General features: G+C 39.6%; 1 protein-coding gene across 6 annotated transcripts in view; it reads left to right on the top strand.

The window, feature by feature from the left end:
• DLG2 (discs large MAGUK scaffold protein 2) overlaps positions 1 to 22,673 on the top strand; it is a 1,039,246-nt gene that overhangs the window by 129,438 nt on the left and 887,135 nt on the right. For all 6 annotated transcript variants that reach the window (XM_027677513.1, XM_027677512.1, XM_027677530.1 and 3 more), the window contains exon 5: positions 16,167 to 16,265. In XM_027677513.1, coding sequence (XP_027533314.1) covers positions 16,167 to 16,265 — 99 coding nt within the window. The remainder of the gene's footprint in view (positions 1 to 16,166; positions 16,266 to 22,673) is intronic.

The following is a 22,673-nucleotide window of genomic DNA, read 5'->3' as shown; positions in this document are numbered from 1 at the left end:
GCCAGTGCATCTGTTAAATGTCATTTTAGAGTTTCTGAGTGTGTTTTAATGTGGTCAGGCCGATGTTTCCATTTTAAACCAAGTTGTATCTATGTAGAACAGTGTCATCCTGGGGATAGAAATGCTCCAGAGTGCAGTATTCTTGCCTCCATATTCCAAATCCTTGTAGGAGAGTTTTCTGAGGAAGTCATGATGCTGAGAGGAGAGCAACATGCATGTCACACCGTTCTCTAAACAGACAATTTCTGTCCCACTGGACGAGTCTTGGAACTAGACATCATTCTACTTTTGCCATCATCTTGTGTTTGCATAGGGTTAGACATGCTCACATAAAAAGTCTTTTTCTCTCACTTTTCCGCAGTGCTGAGGAAAAGGACCTTGGGGTCCTGGTTGATGGCAAGTTGAATTTGAGTCAGCAGTGCCCTGGCAGCCAGGAGGGCCAACCGTGTCCTGGGGCCATCAGGCAAGGCATCACCAGCCAGTCAAGGGAGGGGATTGTCCCACTCTGCTCTGCACTGGGGCGGCCTCACCTTGAATATTGTGTGCAGTTTTGGGCACCACAGTATAGGAAAGATATTAAGCTATTAGAGAGTGTCCAAAGATGGGCAATGAAGATGGTGAAAGGCCTTGAGGGGAAGCTGTATGAGAAGTAGCGGTGGTCACTTGGTCTGTTCATCCTGGAGAAGAGGAGACTGAGGGGAGACCTCATTGCAGTCTACAACTTCCTCGTGAGGGAAGAGGAGGGGCAGGCACTGATCTCTTCTCTGTGGTGACCAGTGACAGGACCTGAGGGAATGGCCCAAATTTGTGTCAGGGAGGGCTGAGGTTGGGTTTTAGGAAAAGATTCTTCACCCAGAGGGTGATTGGGTACTGGAACAGATTCCCCAGGGAAGTGGTCACAGCACCCTGTCAGAGTTTAAGAAGTGTTTGGACAATACTGTCAGGCGCATGGTGTGACTCTTGGAGCTGTTCTGTGCAGGTCCAGGAGTTGGACTTTGATGATCCTTGTGGGTCCTTTCCAACTCAGGTTATTCTATGATTCTGTGATTTCAACATCATCATCATATTGGTATGCCTTGCATGAGAGTTTAGAGGACTCACTGCTTTGATATGTCCTTTCTGACAGGGAGATTTGATTTAGTTCAACAATAGTTTATTTAATTTAATATTTGATTTCTCCTGACATTGGTGGGATGGATCTGGGATCTTGGTATTAAACAAACTATACCCGATCAGAAATGATGAAAGAATCATATCCTCCACAACAGGTTTATTTGCTTTTATTTTTTTCCACATTTATATAATATGCCTATCAAACGACCTCTAGGTACTTTTCTAATCTGTGATTTGTTATTTCATCTGCAAAGGATTGGGAGCAGGCCAGAACAGCTGTTAGGGACCAGAAACAATAATTTTCCCCAATGAAAATGTGCCTGAGTATTAACCAGCATACAGAATTAACCAAACTTTTAATTAAGCAGTGAGTTTCTATTACGATAAGCATTGAGGTCAGACTATTGTGTAAATTCTACTTGTGTGTATCAAGGTAAAAAATGATAGATCTAGTTTGAAAATATCACTTGACAAAAAGCTCTTGCAAATTTAACTTATTTTTTCTAAAATAATTTTCCTAAACCATGATATGTTCTAACAAGGGAATACCAAGTAATCTGAAAAAGTTGCTAACATAAAAATATCAGAATGTCCCAACAGGTTTCTTCCACAAGCTAGCAGTTCCTTTAAAGAGTATGTGATATAATTCATTGTTTCTAATAAGATTCTGAGAAGTTCTGTTTTAACCACCTGCAAAAACAAATACATCAACTCTTAAAAATATACTTCTTTACCGTATAAAGCTCTAAGGGTTCTTTGTAAAATTGATATTCAGGGACAAATGTACTCTAGTTAAGATTCACTCTAAAAATATTTGAGAGCAATTTGTGTCACATGTTTATTAACTCTGATTCTTCACCAATCCGAGCAACTGAGCAGGAGAATTCACTGCCGTCCACATGCAAAGAACACAGGTCTCCATAGAGAGGTTTAGTAGTCCATTACATATTTTTGCAGTCTAGCTATACTTCTTTATTAAAATGCTTCCTAACTAGTTCCCAAGAATAAAGAAAGATATCACCCCAAGACTTCTGGATCATATAAAGGTCACCCTGGGAGTGATTTTCTGGATAGATGCATGTGTCTTTGCTCAGTAAGATAAATATACGTGAAAAAGAAAATATCCATCCTCTTTAGTTTTTTATAAGCCAGAACAGATACTTGCAGGTTTTAGCAAATAGTAAAATACAATCCCAAAAGTAACAACCTGGGAAACTAAAAGGAAGCTGTCAACTTGAAAATATCATTTCTCTCCACATTTTTTTATGTATAACACAGTTACAAATAACAATACTAGAAACACAGGACCTTATGCATTTTCAGCTTGTACATTTTACACATTTGATGGTGCTTGATTCTCAGTTGTACCACTTTAATCTGAACAGGTTATACTGAAAGCTGCCCCTGGTTTAGAGATGAGACAATTTACTGCTTATTTGCCATTATAATATTTGGCTGGATTGTGAATTAAGCATTCATCTAGACCTTTGTGCACTGTGAAGGAGTGAATTTCATCCTTTGCCATTCTTCTTTTCAAGCCTTTAGGAACATGTTTCTTTTTCCTCTGTAATCTTGATCCATTTACTCATCCAGATGGCTTTTTATAGAGGTCACTTTCTACACTTATTTCTCTAACTGTATTTTCCTTGCTTTCCTTTCCTTCCTCTGTTGACTTTCACCTTGCCACCATCTTGACACCACAGTTTGTCTTACTCTTAAGGTCTGTCATGGCCTGTTTCCTCTCTGCATGTCTAGTCCTGTACCTCACTAGCTCTTGACCTCGCCATCTGCTTCTTCAGCTCTTCAGCACGTATTCAGTGAGGAACTTTCTTGATATTGCCACTTTCAGTGCTCAGAAGCTCTTCAGAGAGAGCTAGTGCACTAGCTCTCTGTTTCATCTTTAAAATTGTGTTTTGTCTGAAAGGTGGGTGCAGCTGTAACAAGCATTCCTGGTATGATATTCTCCTCCTGTTGATCAATACTCCAGTTCTTTCCAGAAGTGTAGGGGAGTCTACCTGGTTTTCTGAAATGCTGTGCCCTGTCACTATATATATATAATTTTTTTTAGCTCAGCACTTTCAAGAAGTCATGGTGTTGCTTTCTGAGAAGAGACAAGGCAAACAGCTGCTGCACAGGTTGGAAAAAAAATTGAATTAGCAGTAAGAGACATAGTGTATCTAAAGTCCATTTTTTCAGAAGGGCTTTTGAAACTCTGGTGTAAGCAGCAATGGTAACTTTTAAATTCGTGTCATTTTAATGAACCACTAAAACAAGTTTGATCTATGTGTTTTGGAATTTGTTAATTACAATGAGAAGAATTAAAAAGATCTGCTGAGAAATTTCAGGTCAGTCATTACGTCAGACTTTTCTCAGACGTTTTTTGGTGTTGCGGTGAGTTTGTAGAAAACCAGAGGTAACAAAATGGACAACTTTGTGTCTTCCTGAGAAGTAGGAAGATTCATGATGTAGCCGTGCAGATATCATGGCAGACATATGCCTTCAGTTATGTAACCAGTATTCTTTTTTTGTACTTTTTTTGACTGTAAATGCCCCCAGCGCACCCAATGGTATCTCTGCTAGGTCAACAGCAAGCCTGTAACTACAGCTTTCAGTATTCAGGATGCTGAATAAATTGTTACCTGAAACAGTCCATCTTCTGCAGTTAGAGGTGTATTTCTTAATGCTGCTTCTTAGTTTGGTATCACTTTATGTCTTGGTTTCCTTGCTTTTCTTTACCATCTAGGGAACGTGCCTGATACAAACAGATATCTTTGCATTCAAAGTGGACACTTCTGTTACTTTTGAGGTTTAGAATCATCATATATTACTCTTCACTTACAATTTGTGATGATCATTTTACTCTTGGACAAAGACCAAAAACCTCTTTATACTGGTGCTCTGTTCTACAGAGAGTCATCACAGAGAGGGGAGGACTGATCTGACACCCTTGCTCAGTGCTGAACAGAGAGGAGTGCTCAAGCTGTAGTGAATTTGGAAAACTAGTCTTTGTGCCCAGCTTCACAGTGTTTTGTTGCAGCCCAGCCAAAAGACAAAAAAGGCTAGGATTGTCTTCGTGAAGGGTGATCACATTGGTCACAGATATTCAAAAGAAGATTCCTTGTTAACTGTAGCTAAGAAAATAGACATTGTGATGTTTCCAAACTGTGAAATTACATCACTGATTACAGGTATTTGTCTTAATAGTAAAACTGCATTTTTGCTAGTAGCCTTTAAAAGTGCAATATTAGAATTTACCATCTCTTTTAGGGGCATCTCTTGTGAGCCCTGTTTTACTATGTACTGCACAAAAACGTGTCAAGAGGATGATCTTGCCTAGCTTCATCTTTATTTATAAGCTAGTGAAATGTGAACTTGACCTTGTGGTAGCAATAATGCAATAGGTTGTCAAGAATGGGGCTGCTGTTGTGGTTTAACCTGTCAGGTGGCTGAACACTACACAGCCACTTGCTCACTCCCCTGCTTCCCCGTGGGATAGGGGAAAGAATTGAGAAAAAAAAGTAAAATTTTTAGATTGAGATAAGGCCATTTGACATAACAGGAATAGAAGGGAAAACAATAGTAAAAAAGAATTTGGATATACAAAGCAAGTTATGCCTACCAGCCACTGACCAATGCCCAACCTGTTCCTGAGCAGTGATCCCTGGCCAGCTTTCCTCCCACTTCATGTACTGAGCATGACACCACATGGTATGGAATATCCTTTGGATCATTTGGCGTCAGCTGTCCCAGCTGTGTCTCCTCCTAGGTTCTTGCGCCCCTCCAGCCTTCTCCCTGGTGGGCTGGTGTGAGAAATAGAAGAGTCCTTGGCTTAGTGTAAACACCGCTTAGCAACAACTGAAACATCAGTCTTATGACATTATTCTCATCCTACATCCAAAACACAGCACTGTACCAGCTACTAGGAAGAAAATGAACTCTATCCCAGCTGCAACCAGGACAGCTACATATACAGAATAGCACACAGAGCTGTGTTCTGTTGGCATTAACAAACATCAATGTTTTTCTGAGGCTTCTGAATACAACCAGAATTGGAATTTGAGCCCCTGCTAATGAGAGGCGAGTAGAGTAGGGTAGGACATACAGTAGATTAGAGTAACTAGGACATAAAGGTGATTTGGGATGTTTCCAGCAAATATTTTCAAATGGTTTCAAGTTTTTCATTTGACATTCTCCCAAGCCTATACATATATCGATACTCAAACCAGCCTCCTTGATGATAGATACATTCCAACAAAGGGAGAAAGACTTACCTAAGCTGTGTAGACACATGCAAATGCATAAAGTTGCAGACAGCTTTAGCATGAGGTGTTGCAGAGTTGACAGTTTTCATAAGACCGGATTTATTGCCTCATCCAGGCTCCCCTCAATGTTAGTGAGCTGTGACAAGGACTCTGTTTCTCAAGTAAAGAGCTATCAGCTTCAGCTGGTACCTATGAAGAATTCCTGGTCCATGTAGGAACCATATGGCCTGCATAAGGTAGTATGCATGGAAGAGACTGGGAGACTTCCTCCCTACCACCCTTGGCACTGCCTGGTACATGAAACATTTTCTCCTTCTCTCAGTGTCAACTGAAGTTGACAGTGATATTTATTTAATGAGCTTACAGCAGCCCTTATGCTTCTGTCCTTCTACAACCACAAGCTCACAGAAGCTGAAGTCCCTGTATGGTCCATAATTTTTTAATAACCTTGGTCAGTGGCTAGTGCTAATAGTTCTTTGAGTCCTCATACAAAACCACATATTTCTGCTATCTCTCCATTAGGCAGTGGCAGATTCTTATCCAGCATGGAGGTCATGATGGTTGTCACAAAGGAAATTGTTGAGCATTGGCAGATCCATGGAGCCCTAACTTTCTGCAAAGTATTTATTGAATGTTTGTTTTCCCTTTCATTTCACTTTGTTATCTGTTTATCAACATTTAGGGAGCGTGATGATGTATTCTGCAGTTTAATGACCTGATTCGTTCTACTTAACTTACCTTTTGAGTCCTCTTCCTTTGATATTTTGTAATGCTTTGTAGGAGCGAAGCTGGATTAAGAGATATGGCACTATATTTTGCCAAAGGTTTTGTTTAGCTGCAGCCCTTTTTGCATGTCAGCATGAGTATATCCAATTGTCTAGCTCAGCAGCCATGACTTAGCAAGGCAGCTTGCCACTGTAATGACAATCACTGCTTACTTCCCCTCCCCATGGCTCTGGCTGAAACAAATATTCTTCTATACTAAGGTTTAGGATGCTTCAAGAAAACTATCGTGAGAAGTAAAAATCATTACAATATCCTTCAAGGCTTTGATTTTATATTTTTGTTGGTGGTTTGTGTCTTTTTTTTCTTCTTTTCTTGTCTTTGATTAATACAGGCTTTATGTTCTTTTATTGGCGTAAAACACCTTTGGTCTTTGTGAGTGTCACTTTATGATATATCAGTCCTGTTCTAAAAATAGGACCAGTTTTATTACTGCTATGGAGTAGACTGACTTAATTTCACCATTTCTGGCAAGAACATGCACAAAACTTAGTCTCAAGAGAAACATGGATAGTTTCCTCCTCTGTGATTTCTCTGGAGGTATGTATAAATAGGAAGACACTGTGTGGGCCAGTGGTGGAGACAGGAGAGTGTTTCTGTTCTTGGATTTGCTATGGACCTGCAGCAGATCATGAGATAAATCAGAATTCAATCACATTATCTGAATGACTTCTTATTAAAATATATTTTATACAAGGTTATCATGTAGTATATAGCACTCTTGGATGTTACTCCTATTTCGAGTTGTTTGAATCATGGAATGGTTTGGGTTGGATGGGACATTAATGATCATCTAGTTCCATTTATCCTGACACAGGCAGGGACATCTTCCACTAGACCAGCTTGCCTGAACTCCCATCCAACCTGGCCTTGAATGCTTACAGGTATGAGGCATCTGCAACTTCTCTGGGCAACCTGTTCCATTGCCTCACCATCCTGATAGTAAAGAATTTCTTCCTGATACCCAGTCTGAACCTGTCCTCTTTAAAGACATTTCCCCTTGTCATGTCACTACATGCCTGTGTCAAAAGTCCTTCTCCAGCTCTCTTGTAGCATTTTTAGTAGTGAAAGATGCTATGAGGGGTAGATCCTGTCATAAACTGTGTGTGGTAACACACATACACTCTTTTTCTCCTGGGAACTAAGAGGAATACAGTCCTTTGAAAGCAATGATCATAATTCTCCTGACTGAAGTAGAGATTATTATATTTAGCAGTAAATGAAGAACAGCTCCCAGAAGCCAAGGCAGCCCATAGGAGCCATTGCACTAGTCCTTTTCCATCAAAAACTCTGACCTTACATTCAGAAATGCCCTATTATCTCTAATCTGAGGTCACTCCATCACAGCTGTATGGAACAATGGTTACCAAGCAGTTCCTCGTCTTGCACCTTACTATAATTGTTATTAATTAATACAGTCTCATTATGGTTGTCACAGGGGACCAGATAAAAATGCAACATCAGCAGTTAAGTAATTACAATTTAATTGAAATGGGCCCTTTTGAGGGGGTGCAACGCTGGGAAAGGTCAATAGCCAACAGCAGCCTCTGGTCTGCTGGAAAGAGGGAAGGACAAAGGCTATCTTCCTCCTCCCTCTTCCCTCCATCATGGTACCATTTGATTGTATCTGTAAAAAGATGGAGGTCCCAAGAGTTTAGGAATCAGTTCTCCTCCTGGATAAAAGTGGAGTTGAGCTCATCATGTGCTACATCATTGTGTATGGAAAGTGGAAACCACTCTGTAAGATCCTCCTGACTTGAGAGCACTGCAGTGATTTACTTAACTGTTTTACATCTCTGCAGCTATGTTTGCTGCCTCAAATCTGTTATAGCTATGCACCTTTCTGAAGAGTCTAGTGCTCGTTTAATTTATTTCTGGTTTTAAGGGGAAAATGCACCAAGTAGGGGCTGTTACTGTGTGGGCCTTCTGTTATGATCTTGATCTCAAGCTGTATATCCTAAAGAGGACCGCTGGAGTAGCAGTTTGAGGTAAAGGGCTGTATATATCCTTGGGATTTCTGGCAAACCCAGCACTGAGCTCTGAAATTGGTAGTAAAATTCCCACACTGTGCTAGGAACATCTTTGGAGGAAAATTATATTGGTTTTAAGAAAAACTAATTGTGAAAAGAACAATTAAAAAATACTGTTATTGTAGCAACCAAAGCAGTTGGAGTTTTTTTTAGTTGTTAAAAAAAAAATAAATCCACACTGATGCAATAAAAAATGACACAAGAGAATAAATGTATCGAGTTGTTATGGCAACTAAAATATGTAGGTTGGAATTTATGTATCCAGAACTTCTATGTGATTAAAATAAACATTATCCTTGCTAATTAAAATAGCATGCAAATATTATTTAATTTAAAATCATTAGTCATGTTTTCCTTTACAATTAATGACTTACTTTCTGTTTTCTGATTCCAAGTATTTGCATTTGCTTCCAGCTGTGGTCTGCTTGTATTTTCAGAGCAAGAATGTGATTTCACTAATGTGGGCTTAAATGTGAAGGGACTCCACTGAGGCTAATAAATAATATATATGGAGGTGGGCACAACTGGAATCAAAACATGTGCTTTAACATGTTATTCTTACTGCAACTGACCTTTCTGCTTGCAGGGCTTTTGGCAGGTGTCATTACTCCATGCTTGAAGGGACCTCCCTGTGCAACCACATCTCCCTGAGTTTCCCCCAGCTTGGTACAGTGCATATGGAGCTCCTTTCGGAGTCTGTTTCTGCATACAGCCTGCTCTCTTCAGCTGTAGATTTAGCCTCCAAGATGTTTTATGATAGCCAATTCTAAATGGGCATTCATTAATTATGTTCAGCCTTTTAATTTTTCTAGTCCTTTTCCTCCAGCCTCCAGATGAATTCAGTAATAGCTTCTGCTTTATTTGAAAGAAATAGAACTTTAATATCCCCAATTACTCTTCATGTTTCGTCTTCTTTATGCTCATCAAAGTGCAGGCTGGTGTCTGAAAGGTAAAGGAATGGGGAGAATGATCTGACTCTGATCCCATTGAGCTGTGAGAAATGCATTTATTTGTTTAACATTTTAATCTTATTAATTCTTATGTTTAAAGGCATCTAAATTTGCCTGATGGACTTTAAAAACATTACTACCAAGAAGGTTTTGGAAAATACTCAGAGTAAGAACTCAGCCATACATAAGTTAATTGTCTCAATTTCTTATGTGGGTAGTTGCCTGGTATGGAGCTACAGCTGGGGTGGGTCTTTGTCTGAAAACTGCAACCAGTCTGTCCAGTCTCATGCTTTGAGTGTCATTCTCATGCATCTGAACGGTGAATTATTTACCTCTTCATCCTTGTGGCACAGTTCATCTTTGCAGTGATTTTTTTGCTCATTTTTCCTCTTTACCACAGCAGGTCGTGCCGCCCACCAGTATTTGGTGTGCTAGGTCTCAGCAGGGGAGACTGTACCCAAGCAACAGCCCTTTCAAGGCCTGTGTTTGCAAGGACTTGGTAGCTGCACAGTGCCCTGGTCCCTCTCTGCTGCATGAACCATTACACGTGGCACAGTCCAGCATTGTATGACCTTAGTGACTCTCTGCTGCCTGGGAAAGGAGACACACCAGTGCCTTGGTTTGTACCCCAGCTCGAAAATAAAGCTCTGCATGAGGTCTCCTCTTTTCTGCCCCTTTAATCCCCTCTCCTGAGATCCCACCTGGAGTACTACATCCAGCTCCCAACACAGGAAGGATCTGGACCTGTTGGAGTGAGTCCAGAGGAGGGACACAAAGATGATCAGAGAGCTGGAGCATCTCTTTTATGAAGACAGGCTGAGAGAGCTGGGATTGTTCAGCCTGGAGAAGAGAAGGCTTCTGTGAGACCTTAGAGCACCTTCCAGTATCTAAAAGGAGCTTTTAAGAAAGATGGGCACAAACTGTTTAGCAGGGCCTATTGTGACAGGGCAAGGGATAATGGTTTTAAACTAAAAGAGGGTAGAATTATATTTATATATAAGAAATATTTTTTTTTTACAATGAGAGTGGTGAAATGCTGGAACAGGTTGCTCAGAGAGGTGGCAGATGCCCCATCCCTGGAAACATTCAAGATCAAGTTGAATGGGACTCTGAGCAACCTGATCTAGTGGAATGTGTCTCTGCCCATGGCAGGGGCATTGAAACAGATGACTCTTAAAGGTCCCTTCCAACCCAAACCATTCTATGATTCTCTTTTTTGATAATGAGCAACACTGGAGATGGAGCCTGGATCATCAAGATGAATCCTGTGTGTGTCTTCAGGTCAGTCACAAGGCTTGAGTTTGTGGAGCCAGCTGACTCCTGCCAGCTTCATCTGAACTCTCTATCTGGGAGGACGAAAGCTGAAACATGAGCTAGTGTCTCCTCCCTGCCTGAATTTCCTGCCTGGAAAGTGAGTTGTCTTGCCCCAGACCAGAGTCACAGTGCAAGTGGACAATTGTGTGAAATGGATAGTCAGGGAGATGGGGTTTGAGTATAGATTTTGTGTTAGTTCAGCCAAAGCGACTACTCAGTAAGTGATAGCCTGGATGACAGCTTTTAGTTGGATGGTCAAATCTGTTTCAGGAAGGAGCAAACGCAAAGTTCGCTAGTGACATTCTGACATCCAGAAACACAGTGAGAACAAGACTTGCTCTCGGGAGAGTGGAGCAGCATTAAATCAGATCCTGACCTTTCCGAGACACAAGCCAACAGCCAAATAATTGTTCCTGAGCTGTAACAGTCTTTAAGTCTGTCATAAAATTTTCTGAAAGGTTGAATCCATATTAGCTGAAGTGGAATCATAAAAATCCCAGGGCAAAATAAATATTATTGTGATATTTATGCTCACTTCCAAATACAATAACTTAAAAAAAAATTAAAACCTTGTGATGTGATTTATACAGAAGAATCCATGCCCAAATGTGTATTTTTGTTTTCTCTGTTCACATTTACTGGTCATATTGGGAAGACTGGTGCAGAAGAAAGTGCGGTGACATTCTTACAGGGCTTAGCCATAAAACCTCGTAGTGATCTGCAACATCATCCTGACTTAAGACAGCTGCAAAGTCTGAGCTAATGCGATGTGATGTGGAGCAAACCTTGATGCCATCAATGAACCAGAAAACCTAACATGGAAATGGAAATAAAATCCTTTCTGATGTCTAAGTCTTTTGGCCTGGAATCATGCCTTTCTACAGGACCTTAGAAACACTGCAGTAGGCATCTTCTTTTTTACAGGATTTTGTGGACAAAAAGAGAGCTCTGTTATATTATTTCTGGACTGAAATTTAGGCCCAACTGAGGCAAATTAAACTTCCTGACTTCTGTGGGATTATATTTTGATTTTAGTTTCTAGCATGGCCTGCTCTGGGATTGTCCAGGTTTTCAGTCATCTGTGATATCGATGAAAGTACCCTGTCAAAAAATTTGTTGAATGACATTTCTTCCTGTGATAAGGACTATAAGAGGCATATAAATAGGACTAGCAGGGTACAGAAAGAGCAAAGCACATCTTAGAGTCTCTGCATGGCATTGCAGGAAAAACTCTTCAAACCCTCAGTGATGCTTTGTCTCCCACAATCTGACCAAGATGTACAACTTTTTGTTTTTGTGGTCCAGTGATGCTCACAGCACATTTAGGAGAGCTGTCAACTCTGTCTAGATATGGCAGAAAGGTGCAGGCCGTGGAGGACAGATCAGAGGCACAGAAGGCATTCTCGCTGTTGCTGGCATGTTGTAACAGATGAACTTGACTTGATTCCAGTTCTAGTTCACACACAGCTTGAACAGAGTGTGAGCAGGTTGGCTATACCTGGTGCAGAGGTGTGCTCTGTTCTGTGCTAGTGGCAGCATCCTGCTGAGCGTCTCAGTTCAGCTCAGGTTTCTTCAAAGTCCAGCATAGCTGCAGAATGAATTAATTTACATCAGTGTCCTGTAAAATGGATAATTCCAGCATATATTATGTTGAAATGTAGCTTTTTAAATGTTCTAATGATTTTCAAATATGCTTACTCTAGAAAAAGTTAATTAAGTAAAAGCAGCATCTCTCAGCACTATATGTTCCTTGGAGCATTTGGTTAACCAAGATGATAGATTTCCTGACAGATATTGGCATCCAAAAGTTAACAGATCACTGAGGTTTTTTTATACCTTTCCTCTCCTTATGTAAATCACTTGGGGCAAGCAGGTATTTATTGACAGGCTCTTGTGGGACAGGAGCAGAGCTACCAATTGGTGATACAAAGTGGCAAAGGACAGAATAGCTTGTGTTTTGAATTTCTTTTGCTGAAAGCATACAGGAGAGTGTTCCCTAAGCCAATAGCTGCAGAAGGCGGCGCATTAGCTCTCTGAACCCTGAGGCAGTTGCATACTTATTTGTCTTCTGGGCTGTAGCTCCTCACACTCCCATCCACCCTCCTAGTCCCTTTGTAAAGCTGATCAGCATTTTCTGGCCACAAAGCGGTGCATGTTTCTAGAAAATATCCCATTCAAGTGTGTGTGTGTGTGTGTGTGCAAGTATATTCAAAGTTCTGGAAGCAATATCCTAGAGAGTGGAAGAGCAGAATAATGTTGGCCTATATATTTCTTGTGTTTTTTTTAATATTTTTTATATTCTCCGTGTTAAGCTTCACCCCGAGAAGTAAACCTGATAACTATTGTGGATGGTTACAAGCACCTCCTATTGATGTATATATATATTTATATCTAAATCAGGTATTAATTCTGCAGCCTTACAATAGACTTCATCCACCATTCCTATAGCTTGGCTGCTATAGGAAGACCTCCCATAGAAACTCTTGGAAACCCCATACACCATAATTGCCTGTGAGGGCAGATGCTCCTTCTGTCTGGATGCTGGCTCAGACATACACTGGAACATGCTGCCTACTGAAAGTGGAATCAGTGACAAGTCTTTAATAACTCCGAGCTATGTACTTTGGCAAAAAATAATCAGCAAGAATTCTGTTGTCGGTTGATTGTGTCAATTGTACATGTCCTAATAAGCTATCGGAAAGATGTGTTATTAACGCAGAAAAACTTTGCTGAGCACTGTTAAAATTAGATAAAATTATCAAGGTAGATAATGTGCTTACTATTTTATTAATAAACATTTAAATAATGCTATAAGTTTGCACAATAAAAGAGACATTGCCCTGAAGAGATTACAGTCTAAATAGTACCTCTTAATTAAAAGCTACATAGATTAGTGTTGATTATACACAAAATTACAAGGTTGCTTTTAGTGTGATCTACAATGCTCATGGTTACTGCCCATGTGAGCAAAGTTACCTAATGAAGTTTTGATCTGCTTAGGCAACATTTGCTTGTAAAATCTCTTCTGTTTCTCTGACCAACTTGAAGAGAATAAGATCATGTTTTCTTCTGTGAAGAGGAAGATAGAATTGTTCTAACTCCCAACCCTCTAGATACAGGGGTCTGATAAAAAGTCTTTGGCAGTAGTTTTACTTCAAGCTTGAAGTCATTATTTCCAGAACCTCCTACAAGGATGTACGAGCATGGTGCATGTTGTCCACTGCATTTGTACTGTGTCACACTGAGGCTGCCCATTCCACATCTCAGGTCATGGTTCAGGAATATTGAGGTGTTGTTGAAACACTTCCTTTGCACGAGCAGATAGCTTTTGGCTATAAAGTGTACAGATAATTTTAGACAGGGTAGGCTTTTACATGGCTTCTAAAGGGAGGATTGTATGTAATCAAGAATAAGAAAAGACTCAGATCCAAGATTGTTAGTTTTTAATAAATCTGTCACAACACACTGCAAGTATCCTTTTTGCCTCTTGGATTATACAGTCCCATTTATTTCATAACACAAAATTAAATATCTCTTCATGTTCAGAGGGATTGTTAACATATACTTTGTTTCAGTTTGGAAACCATATATTATTTTGCTAAGGCTTATTGAACCTTAATACACTGGAACAGAGAGATGTTCCTGAGTTATTACAAATACTCTTACTTGAGCTGTTTGAACCTGCCTAATGTCCTTGATTTGCTGCTCTTTACAGTGAATCTGTGACCCATTTCCCTAAGGAAAACAATGGAAACATTTCATAGCATCCTATGACATTGTTTTATGTTCTTTCCAAATATTAGAGTCAGCTAATAGTGAAAAATTTGAGGAAAAATATGTAAAATGTAAACAAAGTAAGTTTCTTATCCAATTTTGCAGCTGCACTCATTTGATAAATACTCTCATAGAGTATGTAGTTTTTGCTGAAACTTGTCAGACCCCTTTTGAGAAGTTGCAGAAGCTGAGCTCCTTTAGGATCAGGATCCTTTAGGTCTTGATGATTAGAGAAAATAATAAAGTATTGATTTCCAGAATTTATATTGTTGCATGTAAATAATAACAATGGAAACCACTTATGTCAGGTATTCAAGGAAAGAAAAGATGAAATGAAATTTTTTTATGTGTGTTTTTTAGCTCCTTGCAAAACCAATTTTCCGTTCCTGAAAGAAATACTTGGGGAGTTGCTTGGATTTTCTGTAGGCTCAGAGGCAAAACCTGGGTTCAGTTCCCTTCTGTCTTGCAAAATTTTGGCCTGGTTTCCTCGCTGTCCCTTCCTCCCTTCCAGATTACAAATGGGAAATATTCAACACCTTTTGGTGACTAGAAACCAGACAAAGGAATGCACGGTTCTCCATCTGAGAGAAGCTGTAACCTTAGAGAGGACATGCATGGAGTCCTGTGTACTCAGCCCCATGTAATGCTGAGCTGCTGGGCCTGATCCAACTTTTAAACACAGTCTTTACTGGAGCACAAGACTCGTGCCATTGGTTCCAGTGAAGCTAAAAGCACGTGTCTAAGTAGTTGCCTGGATTAGGGCCAGCATTCAGTCTTTGCTGGACAGAGCCCTAAATAAACAATCTAGGATCAGAGGAGAAAACATTTGCACATGTGGATGTGATTTGGCTGTTTCTGTGGCAGTGGCTTGTTGTTTTCTAAGTTGTACTGGCAATGGTTGGTCTGCTTAAAATGCTAACAATTTCTTGGCTGTTGTGTTAAAATTGACTGCACTCCTGTTACACAGGCTAAAACAGGATGGGTCTAAATCACTCTGACTGTGTGTGATGCTCAGCACTGACAGATACAAGACACTGTACTCTATTTGAATCTGCCCCAATTTCCTGTTCGTGCTCTTGCAGTGCCCAGAAATATTCTGAGATCCAAGTGAGAGGCAATCATCATGTTTCATTCAAAAACTAACTCTTCAAGCACGTTTTTGCAGGGCAAAGCATTGTAAACGGAGATGTCATTTGTAATATTTACTGTCTTAATGTAAAAGCTACAGTAATGTATTAGATTTCCAGCAGGAAAATTGAAAAAACAAATACAGCCTTTTACTATATCTTCTGCCAAAGATATTATTTGAAGAAATACTATGTGTTTTATGAGGGTATTGTGTAAGCAATGTAAGATTGAAATTTGTGTAAATGAAGGAAAAATAACAAAAAAAAGCATTTGAATTTAAGAGATTTACATATATGGCTTCTAGACAAACATGAAACTCTTTAAAAAAAAGTGTCACCTACGAGAATGTAATGAATTAGAAATAAAAAACCAAATCAGATAATTGAGTTGTTGTCGTGAGGAGATCTATTATATATTCCTGCAGCTACTCCAGATGAGAACCCCATCACGGTCAGTAGGTCTTTTGGTCAAGGCACTGATTTCCTTCCTTATCTTTACATTCTGATGCTGAGAGCTGCAGAGCACCTTGAACGCCTTCTGAAGTCACCCAGAGATTACGATAAGCATCATCTTGCAGATTTAGCCTATTAAGACTTTCACAGACTTCCATTACAGTGCCTGTAAGATTAAACCCAAAAAGTTTTGCATGACAAAACATCGAAGTGAAAATCTTATGTGTAAGCCACCTGATATTTATCTGAATTCAGGCTACCCTTTTGTATGTACATGCTAATCTTTATATTTAAATGTAATAGAATTATAGTGCACATCTCAGCTCCTTTATTTGATTTTTCTTCCCCCCTGCTCTCTAGCCTGCAGCTTCCAATGGATCGGAAGTATCTGGACAATGTGGTGAACACAACAAGGAGAACCCAACTTTTGAAAATTATGTGATAGACATAAAGACAAAGGTATTGTCCACTCTTTTTTGTGATGGAGAATGAAATCCTTATTTAGTGAGGTTTTGCTGGAGGTGAAGTGTGTAGAACATACTGAATTTGAGCTCCTGCATTTATTTTTTGCTGCTTATTGGCTGCATGTACATTACCACATCCTAATGAGGCTTATAGCTGCAATTTATTGCTGTTTTTTGCTAGCCCTGTTCATTTTGTGCTGACCAAGGCAGGATATAATTTTAATTTTTATGTACAAATGTTGTTAATGTTGCTGATGGTTCTACAGATTTGCTGATCTCAAGATGGTTTCATTTCAATCTAGTTTTGAAGTCCATGTTGTTGCACAGTTAGTAAATTTTATTCAAGGTGTTTTCAGTCTCTCGTGTGTTGTAGTTTCTTTTCGGTCTGGAGTCAGTATGGCGGAATATAAATTTCAGCAAACTGATGGTTTTTGTATGGGCAGTCTAATGATACCTATCATAAAACTATGTTGAACAACGTAACTTCATGGCTATGGTAAGGGGGTATGTTACATTTCTCTGTCTTGCTACTTGCAATAGTGAAGTTATAAGTGTTTCATTATAATACCTATTATTTTCATAGGTTCACAACTTGGCTGGAACAATTCACTTGGGCTAAGATATTACTGTGTAGACTTTCAGCCTTGAAATCATTGTGTATTTTTTCTTTTTGAATTGAAAGAAACTTAAGTTTTCTTTTAAAGTAAGCAAGCTGGAAACATGATGAAAAAGACCCAGATATTAACTGAGTTGGCATGCTTGTGTGATACCTTGTAGACTTCAATAAATGTTTCTAACAGTGGAAACTTTCAGATTGTTCCTCTTGTCTAAGGCTTTTCCATGAGATTTATTTCCAGGTCTAGATTGATTTCTCTGTCCATTAAATTTTCAAAATCTAAAGATCCAATTGCCTAGCACGATTTTCTGAGTTTCTTGTGTTGTTGTGTTCCCAATTTTTTCAGAAAAACTTTGGTACCATATGGGACCATGATGGTACTTAGAAGTTGAAATATAAGAACGTGTATACTCATTGAAATTTGTCTTTATATTTATGAAAGATATTATTTCCCCAAAGCAAGGAATCATCAAAAGCTTGATATATACCCTAAATACATTGTGTCCATGAAGATATTGTAGAAATCCTGGGATGTAGTGAATCTCATCCCAATTTCACAACAAAATTTATGTTACGAATGCTCAGCTGAACAATGCACTATCTTCCCTACTTAGAGTTACTGCAAACTGCTGGACGGAATGTTTCTCCATCAACAATTCTATGAACTAAATTTTCATGCTGTTTGTACTCTCCAGTACAAAGTGTACCTGAGAGTAAAGCAGTTCCATTGCCAAACTCTGAAACATTCAGAGCTGTGAGTGGTATTTTCTTCAGTTTCTTCTTTCACCAGTACCATGGGATAGCAGATAGCAGATGTTTTGTTTTCATTTCCAGGAACTTGTGGTTTAGTGTGTCAGTTCATGATGACTTGAAAGACTCATTTTGTCTGATTTCTTTTTTCAAGTGAGTGTGCTTGAGTGTTAGTGGCATGCTCCTTTGACAGTGACACATAGCTATTTAGGAATGGCTACATGTTTAAACATATGCACCAGAGCTTTTCAGTTGCTGATGATCAGTTGGTTGTTAGATTTACTTCCCCAGGCAGACTGCTCAAGAATTAGAATGAACTCTTCATTCACCATTGATCTTGAGAGTTGAGAACAACTTCAGGACATACTGTCCTTGAGTACCCTGTGATTCTGTTTCACAGTATCCCAGCCCACATAGAGCCAGCAGAGCATTTGTAACTGAAGCATTTCTATTTCATTCTGAATAAGGGATTTGTGGAAAATGAGAAAACAATTATGGCTTTGTATGGGAAATAATAGGTACAAAAATCATTAGGCATAAGTTTTAAACTAGTGAGGGTTGCGGAGCTTTCAAAAGACTAGCTTATCCAAGGCTCTTTAGAGCTTTAGGATGGCTCTAGGGACCTGTCCCCATCCTCTGCCCCAGACCCTGTGATGATGAATGTGCACTTCCTACAACTCTACGAATCATATTGTGTTCCCAGCTTGCCTCACTACCTTCTTCCTCATAGGTCCCCAAAAGGGTGAGTTTGTGACAATGAGACTACTGGAGAGGTTGCACCATTTCCATCTGTTGAGATTTTTAAGACTAGACTGGATAACAGCCTGGATAGCCTGGTCAGATCTCACTGCTGAACCTACTTTGCTTGGGAGTTTGGAATGTATACCTTCCCATGTCCTTTACATTGTCACTTACTCTGTGATCATCTGTTTACATTGACTCCTGGAGGGGCAGGAATGTCACTGCATTGCTGTCTGACCAAGGACCCTTGGAGGCAAATGCCTTTACACACCACCAGGTACAGCAACCAGGGGCCAGGTATTACATACAATAATGCCCTCACCAAAGTGGGCCAGTGAAGTTCCTAGTGGATTGTCTATTAGAAAAACAGAAGTAGCTTTTTTTCCTGCTTTTCTGGGCCATGCTTGGCTAAAGTGGGGCGAGGTCCCATGTACTACATAAAAGGGTGGTAGGCTGGGAATGTATTTGGGGTAAGAAGAGATAGAATCCCCTCCACAACTGTGAAGAAGAAAAAACCCTTTTTTCTGTGGCTGTTGAGTCTGGGGCCACCATGGCCACCTGGGTGCAGAGACCTTGTGATGAAGGAGTGGAGCTCCCTGTCCACCCTTCGCTTCTCCCTTCACCCATTTTACCATCTACCTGCAGGACTCTGAGTGGCAAGGTCTGCGCTTCCCTACACAAAAGAAAATTGTCTATTTCTTTTCATTGGGAAAACTACCATCTGGAGAAATTGGTCAGGACTCCAACATCAATTGTGCTAAATAGCAATGAAATTTGCCATGCATGGGTGAGGGAATGATTTGTGTTATAGCTTCTGTTTGAGACTCTTCTGGGCCTGAGGCCAGTTGCAGAGCTGCTGCTGTTAGGGCTGCTGCAGTCAGGAGGGGTAGAATTGCTAATCTGGTGATCTTTAAATTAACACCAGCGCTCCTGAGCTTCTGGTTCAGCCTGAGAACTACATTAAAATTCTTAGTGACTAAGGTATACAGAACTTCATTCCTTCTGAAATTTGTATTAACTTCTCTTCCTGGATGAAGAAGAAATTATTTTGACATTTCATCTGTAATACAGATCCTTACTATATAACCAGGATCTGCAAGATTAGTAATTTCTCTCTTTTTTTTTTCCTTCTACCATATACTTACTCAGATAACTTGTATCCTGGTTAGCCTACTAACTAACCAGTTGTGGTACACAGGAACTGGGTTCAAGTGGTATAAATGAGCTCTGACCGTAAAGAACATAAGTTGCCAACTGCACCAATTGCCCTCTTGGAAGATGTAATAAGGGAAGTATTTTTTTGGAGCTTATTTGGATGCAATATGGAACCTGACAACAAGAAACAAAATATAACCCCATGCGAATGACTGGCAATATAATACCGTCAACAAGAACTCCATAGTACACAAATTAAGATACATTAGGAGTAAATAAATCTTTCTCTATATTTGTAAGAGCATGTGTGTGTTCATGTGTTCTCTGTGTAGGTGCATAGAGCTCTAAATAGTCACTGGCTAAATTTTGCAAGATGGTGACATTACTAATGCTGTATTAGCAATCTGGTTGGATGCCTTCTTTCTTAGTGTCTACTCTAAAACTTGGAGACCTACTACTCTTGTTTTTCTTAATTTCTACTGTTTGAATAAAAGAAAATAAGCAAGTTTTGCTTTTTATAATAATCTATTTTTTCTTTACAGAGTTTGCTCTATAGTATTTGAGTTTCAAAAGAATTTAAGAAATATTAAAAAAGGTGCATTGTGAAAAATTAAAAAAAAAATCAGAGAATCTTTCCTGGTGGTTTTAGCTTTTACAGAAGCTTGTTTTTACAAATATTGAATTCAGCTAGATGTTGCAGGCTCTGGTTCTAAATATAGTGGCCTAATTAAACCTTACGCTTTGGTTATCCCAGTGGAAGTACCTGGATACAGTGAAGACTGTAGTGCCAGAAAGGAGCATTAAATTGTCCAGTGTAACCTGCTGCATTATAAAGACCATCACATTTTACCCACTCACCTCATATTATTAGTTTTTGTGTGACTTAAAAACAGACACCTTGGTAAAATTAGAGGAGAAGGAAGCAGTCACCTGGGTAGGTGGTTTTCACATGGTAGTCCAAGAGCCACTGGTGTCATAGTGGGAAACAGCCGTTATTCTTCCTATATTAAGGTTTTGCAAGAGTCAGAGCTCATCACAGAGGTTATTTTTTACCATCTAAATTGACTGCAAGCAACTATAAACCATATATTTTCACCCCAGATGGCTGCTCCTCAATTTGTTTAGTTTTTGGGTCAAGTCTTTCTATAGTAGACTTCAGTCATATGTACAGATAACAAGAAGGCTAGAAAAAATAGAGCTAAGCAGTAATATGACCTCCAGAAATTAGAGCAGAAGGAGGTGTTGCTAATGACGGGTAAAGCAGTGCCAAGGATTTGAAAATCTTAGTCTTGGGGACAAAAAATGAATGGTAAAAGTATCTAGTTGGAGAAAGAAAATTAAAAAGCTCAGCCTCTTTTTGGCGTTTGGGATAGGTAGTTAATGGAAATGAGGAACTGTATCCTTTGGAGAAACACTAGAGACCCATTAGCAGTCGTCTGTTCCCAGTCACTGATAGGTGTGTGTTAGAGGCTATGAGCAGGAGCCCTGGCAACCAAAATGAGTCTGTGGAAGGATGAAGCTGGGGTCTGTGTCACCAAAAGCATGGCTGTCTTCTGTATGGGGCTATGGAAGATTTGGGGGGTAAAAAGTAGGTGGTGATGTTTCAGGGAGCATGCTGCTCAATGATGTGTTAAGCTTGAGTAGCACATATGCAACTCTTGCCCTGTTAAGTGTTCATTGTTGTGTTTTATAGAAGGAGATGATAGTCAAAAATTGGAGGAGTCCAGGAGGAAGCTTTTTGGTACACTGATGGAGCCGGAGGAGTCACGTTCATGTAGGCATCCCCAAAGGGTTAGAACCCTCTGGTTTTCATATAAACTGTGAATAGGATCATGAGTTCACTGTGACTGTCTCACAGGAGTAGAGTTACTTGCAAATAGAAGCATTTACAGATCATGCACTTAGAGACCAATTTCAAAATATATCTCCATATGCTAGTTTCAAGTCTGAGATGAAATTTTACAGCCAAGTCATTAGATAATTATATGTATGAAATATTTCACACCTTACTAGATGAGCTTGACTCTTCCAATTAGAAAAGAACAAACTGTTGAATGCTTTAAATGCAAGTGTTAAAATATCTCCTGATTTTAGAGTTGACTGAATTCCCTTTTACCCTACCATGCTCAGAGCACAAGGGTGGCTTAGGTTAGACCTTATTAATGGGTTAATTTCTTCTTAGGGAGATGCTTAATTGGGTCTTACTTCAAGGATGTTTGAAAGTTCCCCATTTCCTATAATCTATAGCTTAATAAACTTGTGTGACTGTTTGGCTACTGGATTAAACCTCAGCAGGGAGAAAACCTGCAGGTTCTAGCACAGCCTGTAAATGCAAATCACATTGTTTTGTGCACATGTGGTTGCTCAGAGTGAGTTAAAACCTTAGAGAGAGTTTTAAGTGCTCTGGAGACTTTCTCTTTAAGATGTTATATCCACCAAGACTTTAATAGTTGGAAGAGGGTTGATTGCTCTCTGACCACATATCTGATTCACTATGGATTTTGTAACTTTGGTAGCAGTGACCTCATTTTGGCAAAATAATATGTGTCATTTACTGAGTGTCTAACTGCTCCAGCAATCACAGGAATATTAGGGTTATAACCTGAGTGATTTATGAAAGAGTGATGACTCTTAAAAAATCTTTTATTTTCTTGGAAAGGCTTATTTTATTAAAAACATATTTTACCTCTGAGTGAGAATGAGAGATCCTCAGCAAAGCACCCAGGGGGGTTTGTGCTGTCCAGTATGTTGAAAAGGTGAATTGTAATGTATGGGTGTCTAGACATTTCCTCTTGTTGCTGTCAACAGTCCAGTTGGCTGTATTTTTTTTTCCAGTGAATAGGAGCATTGATTTTCCCCTCTCTTTGGCCAGAGCTTTAATTTTACATATCTTTCTCCTTCTCTGTCTCTTTCTCTTTCCCTCCCTCTTTCTTCTCTCTCTCTCTTCCTCTATCTGGAAGAGAGGGAAGACTGTAAGAGCTGACAGCAAGCTTTCTAACTCAGAATGATTCATGTAAGACACCTGAAAGGCAAGCTCTGCAACAGCATTACTGCAAGAAAGGTAGGGCTTTGGGGGCTAAACAGTCTGTAAAACTGAGCAAAACATAGAGAACATGAGATAAATCGATTAAGTCCGTGGAT

The sequence above is a fragment of the Neopelma chrysocephalum genome, unplaced genomic scaffold (genome assembly GCF_003984885.1).
Source record: "Neopelma chrysocephalum unplaced genomic scaffold, ASM398488v2 Primary Assembly neopelma1_43, whole genome shotgun sequence".
Lineage (NCBI taxonomy): Eukaryota > Metazoa > Chordata > Aves > Passeriformes > Pipridae > Neopelma > Neopelma chrysocephalum.
This window is presented reverse-complemented; position numbering and strand designations above follow the sequence as displayed.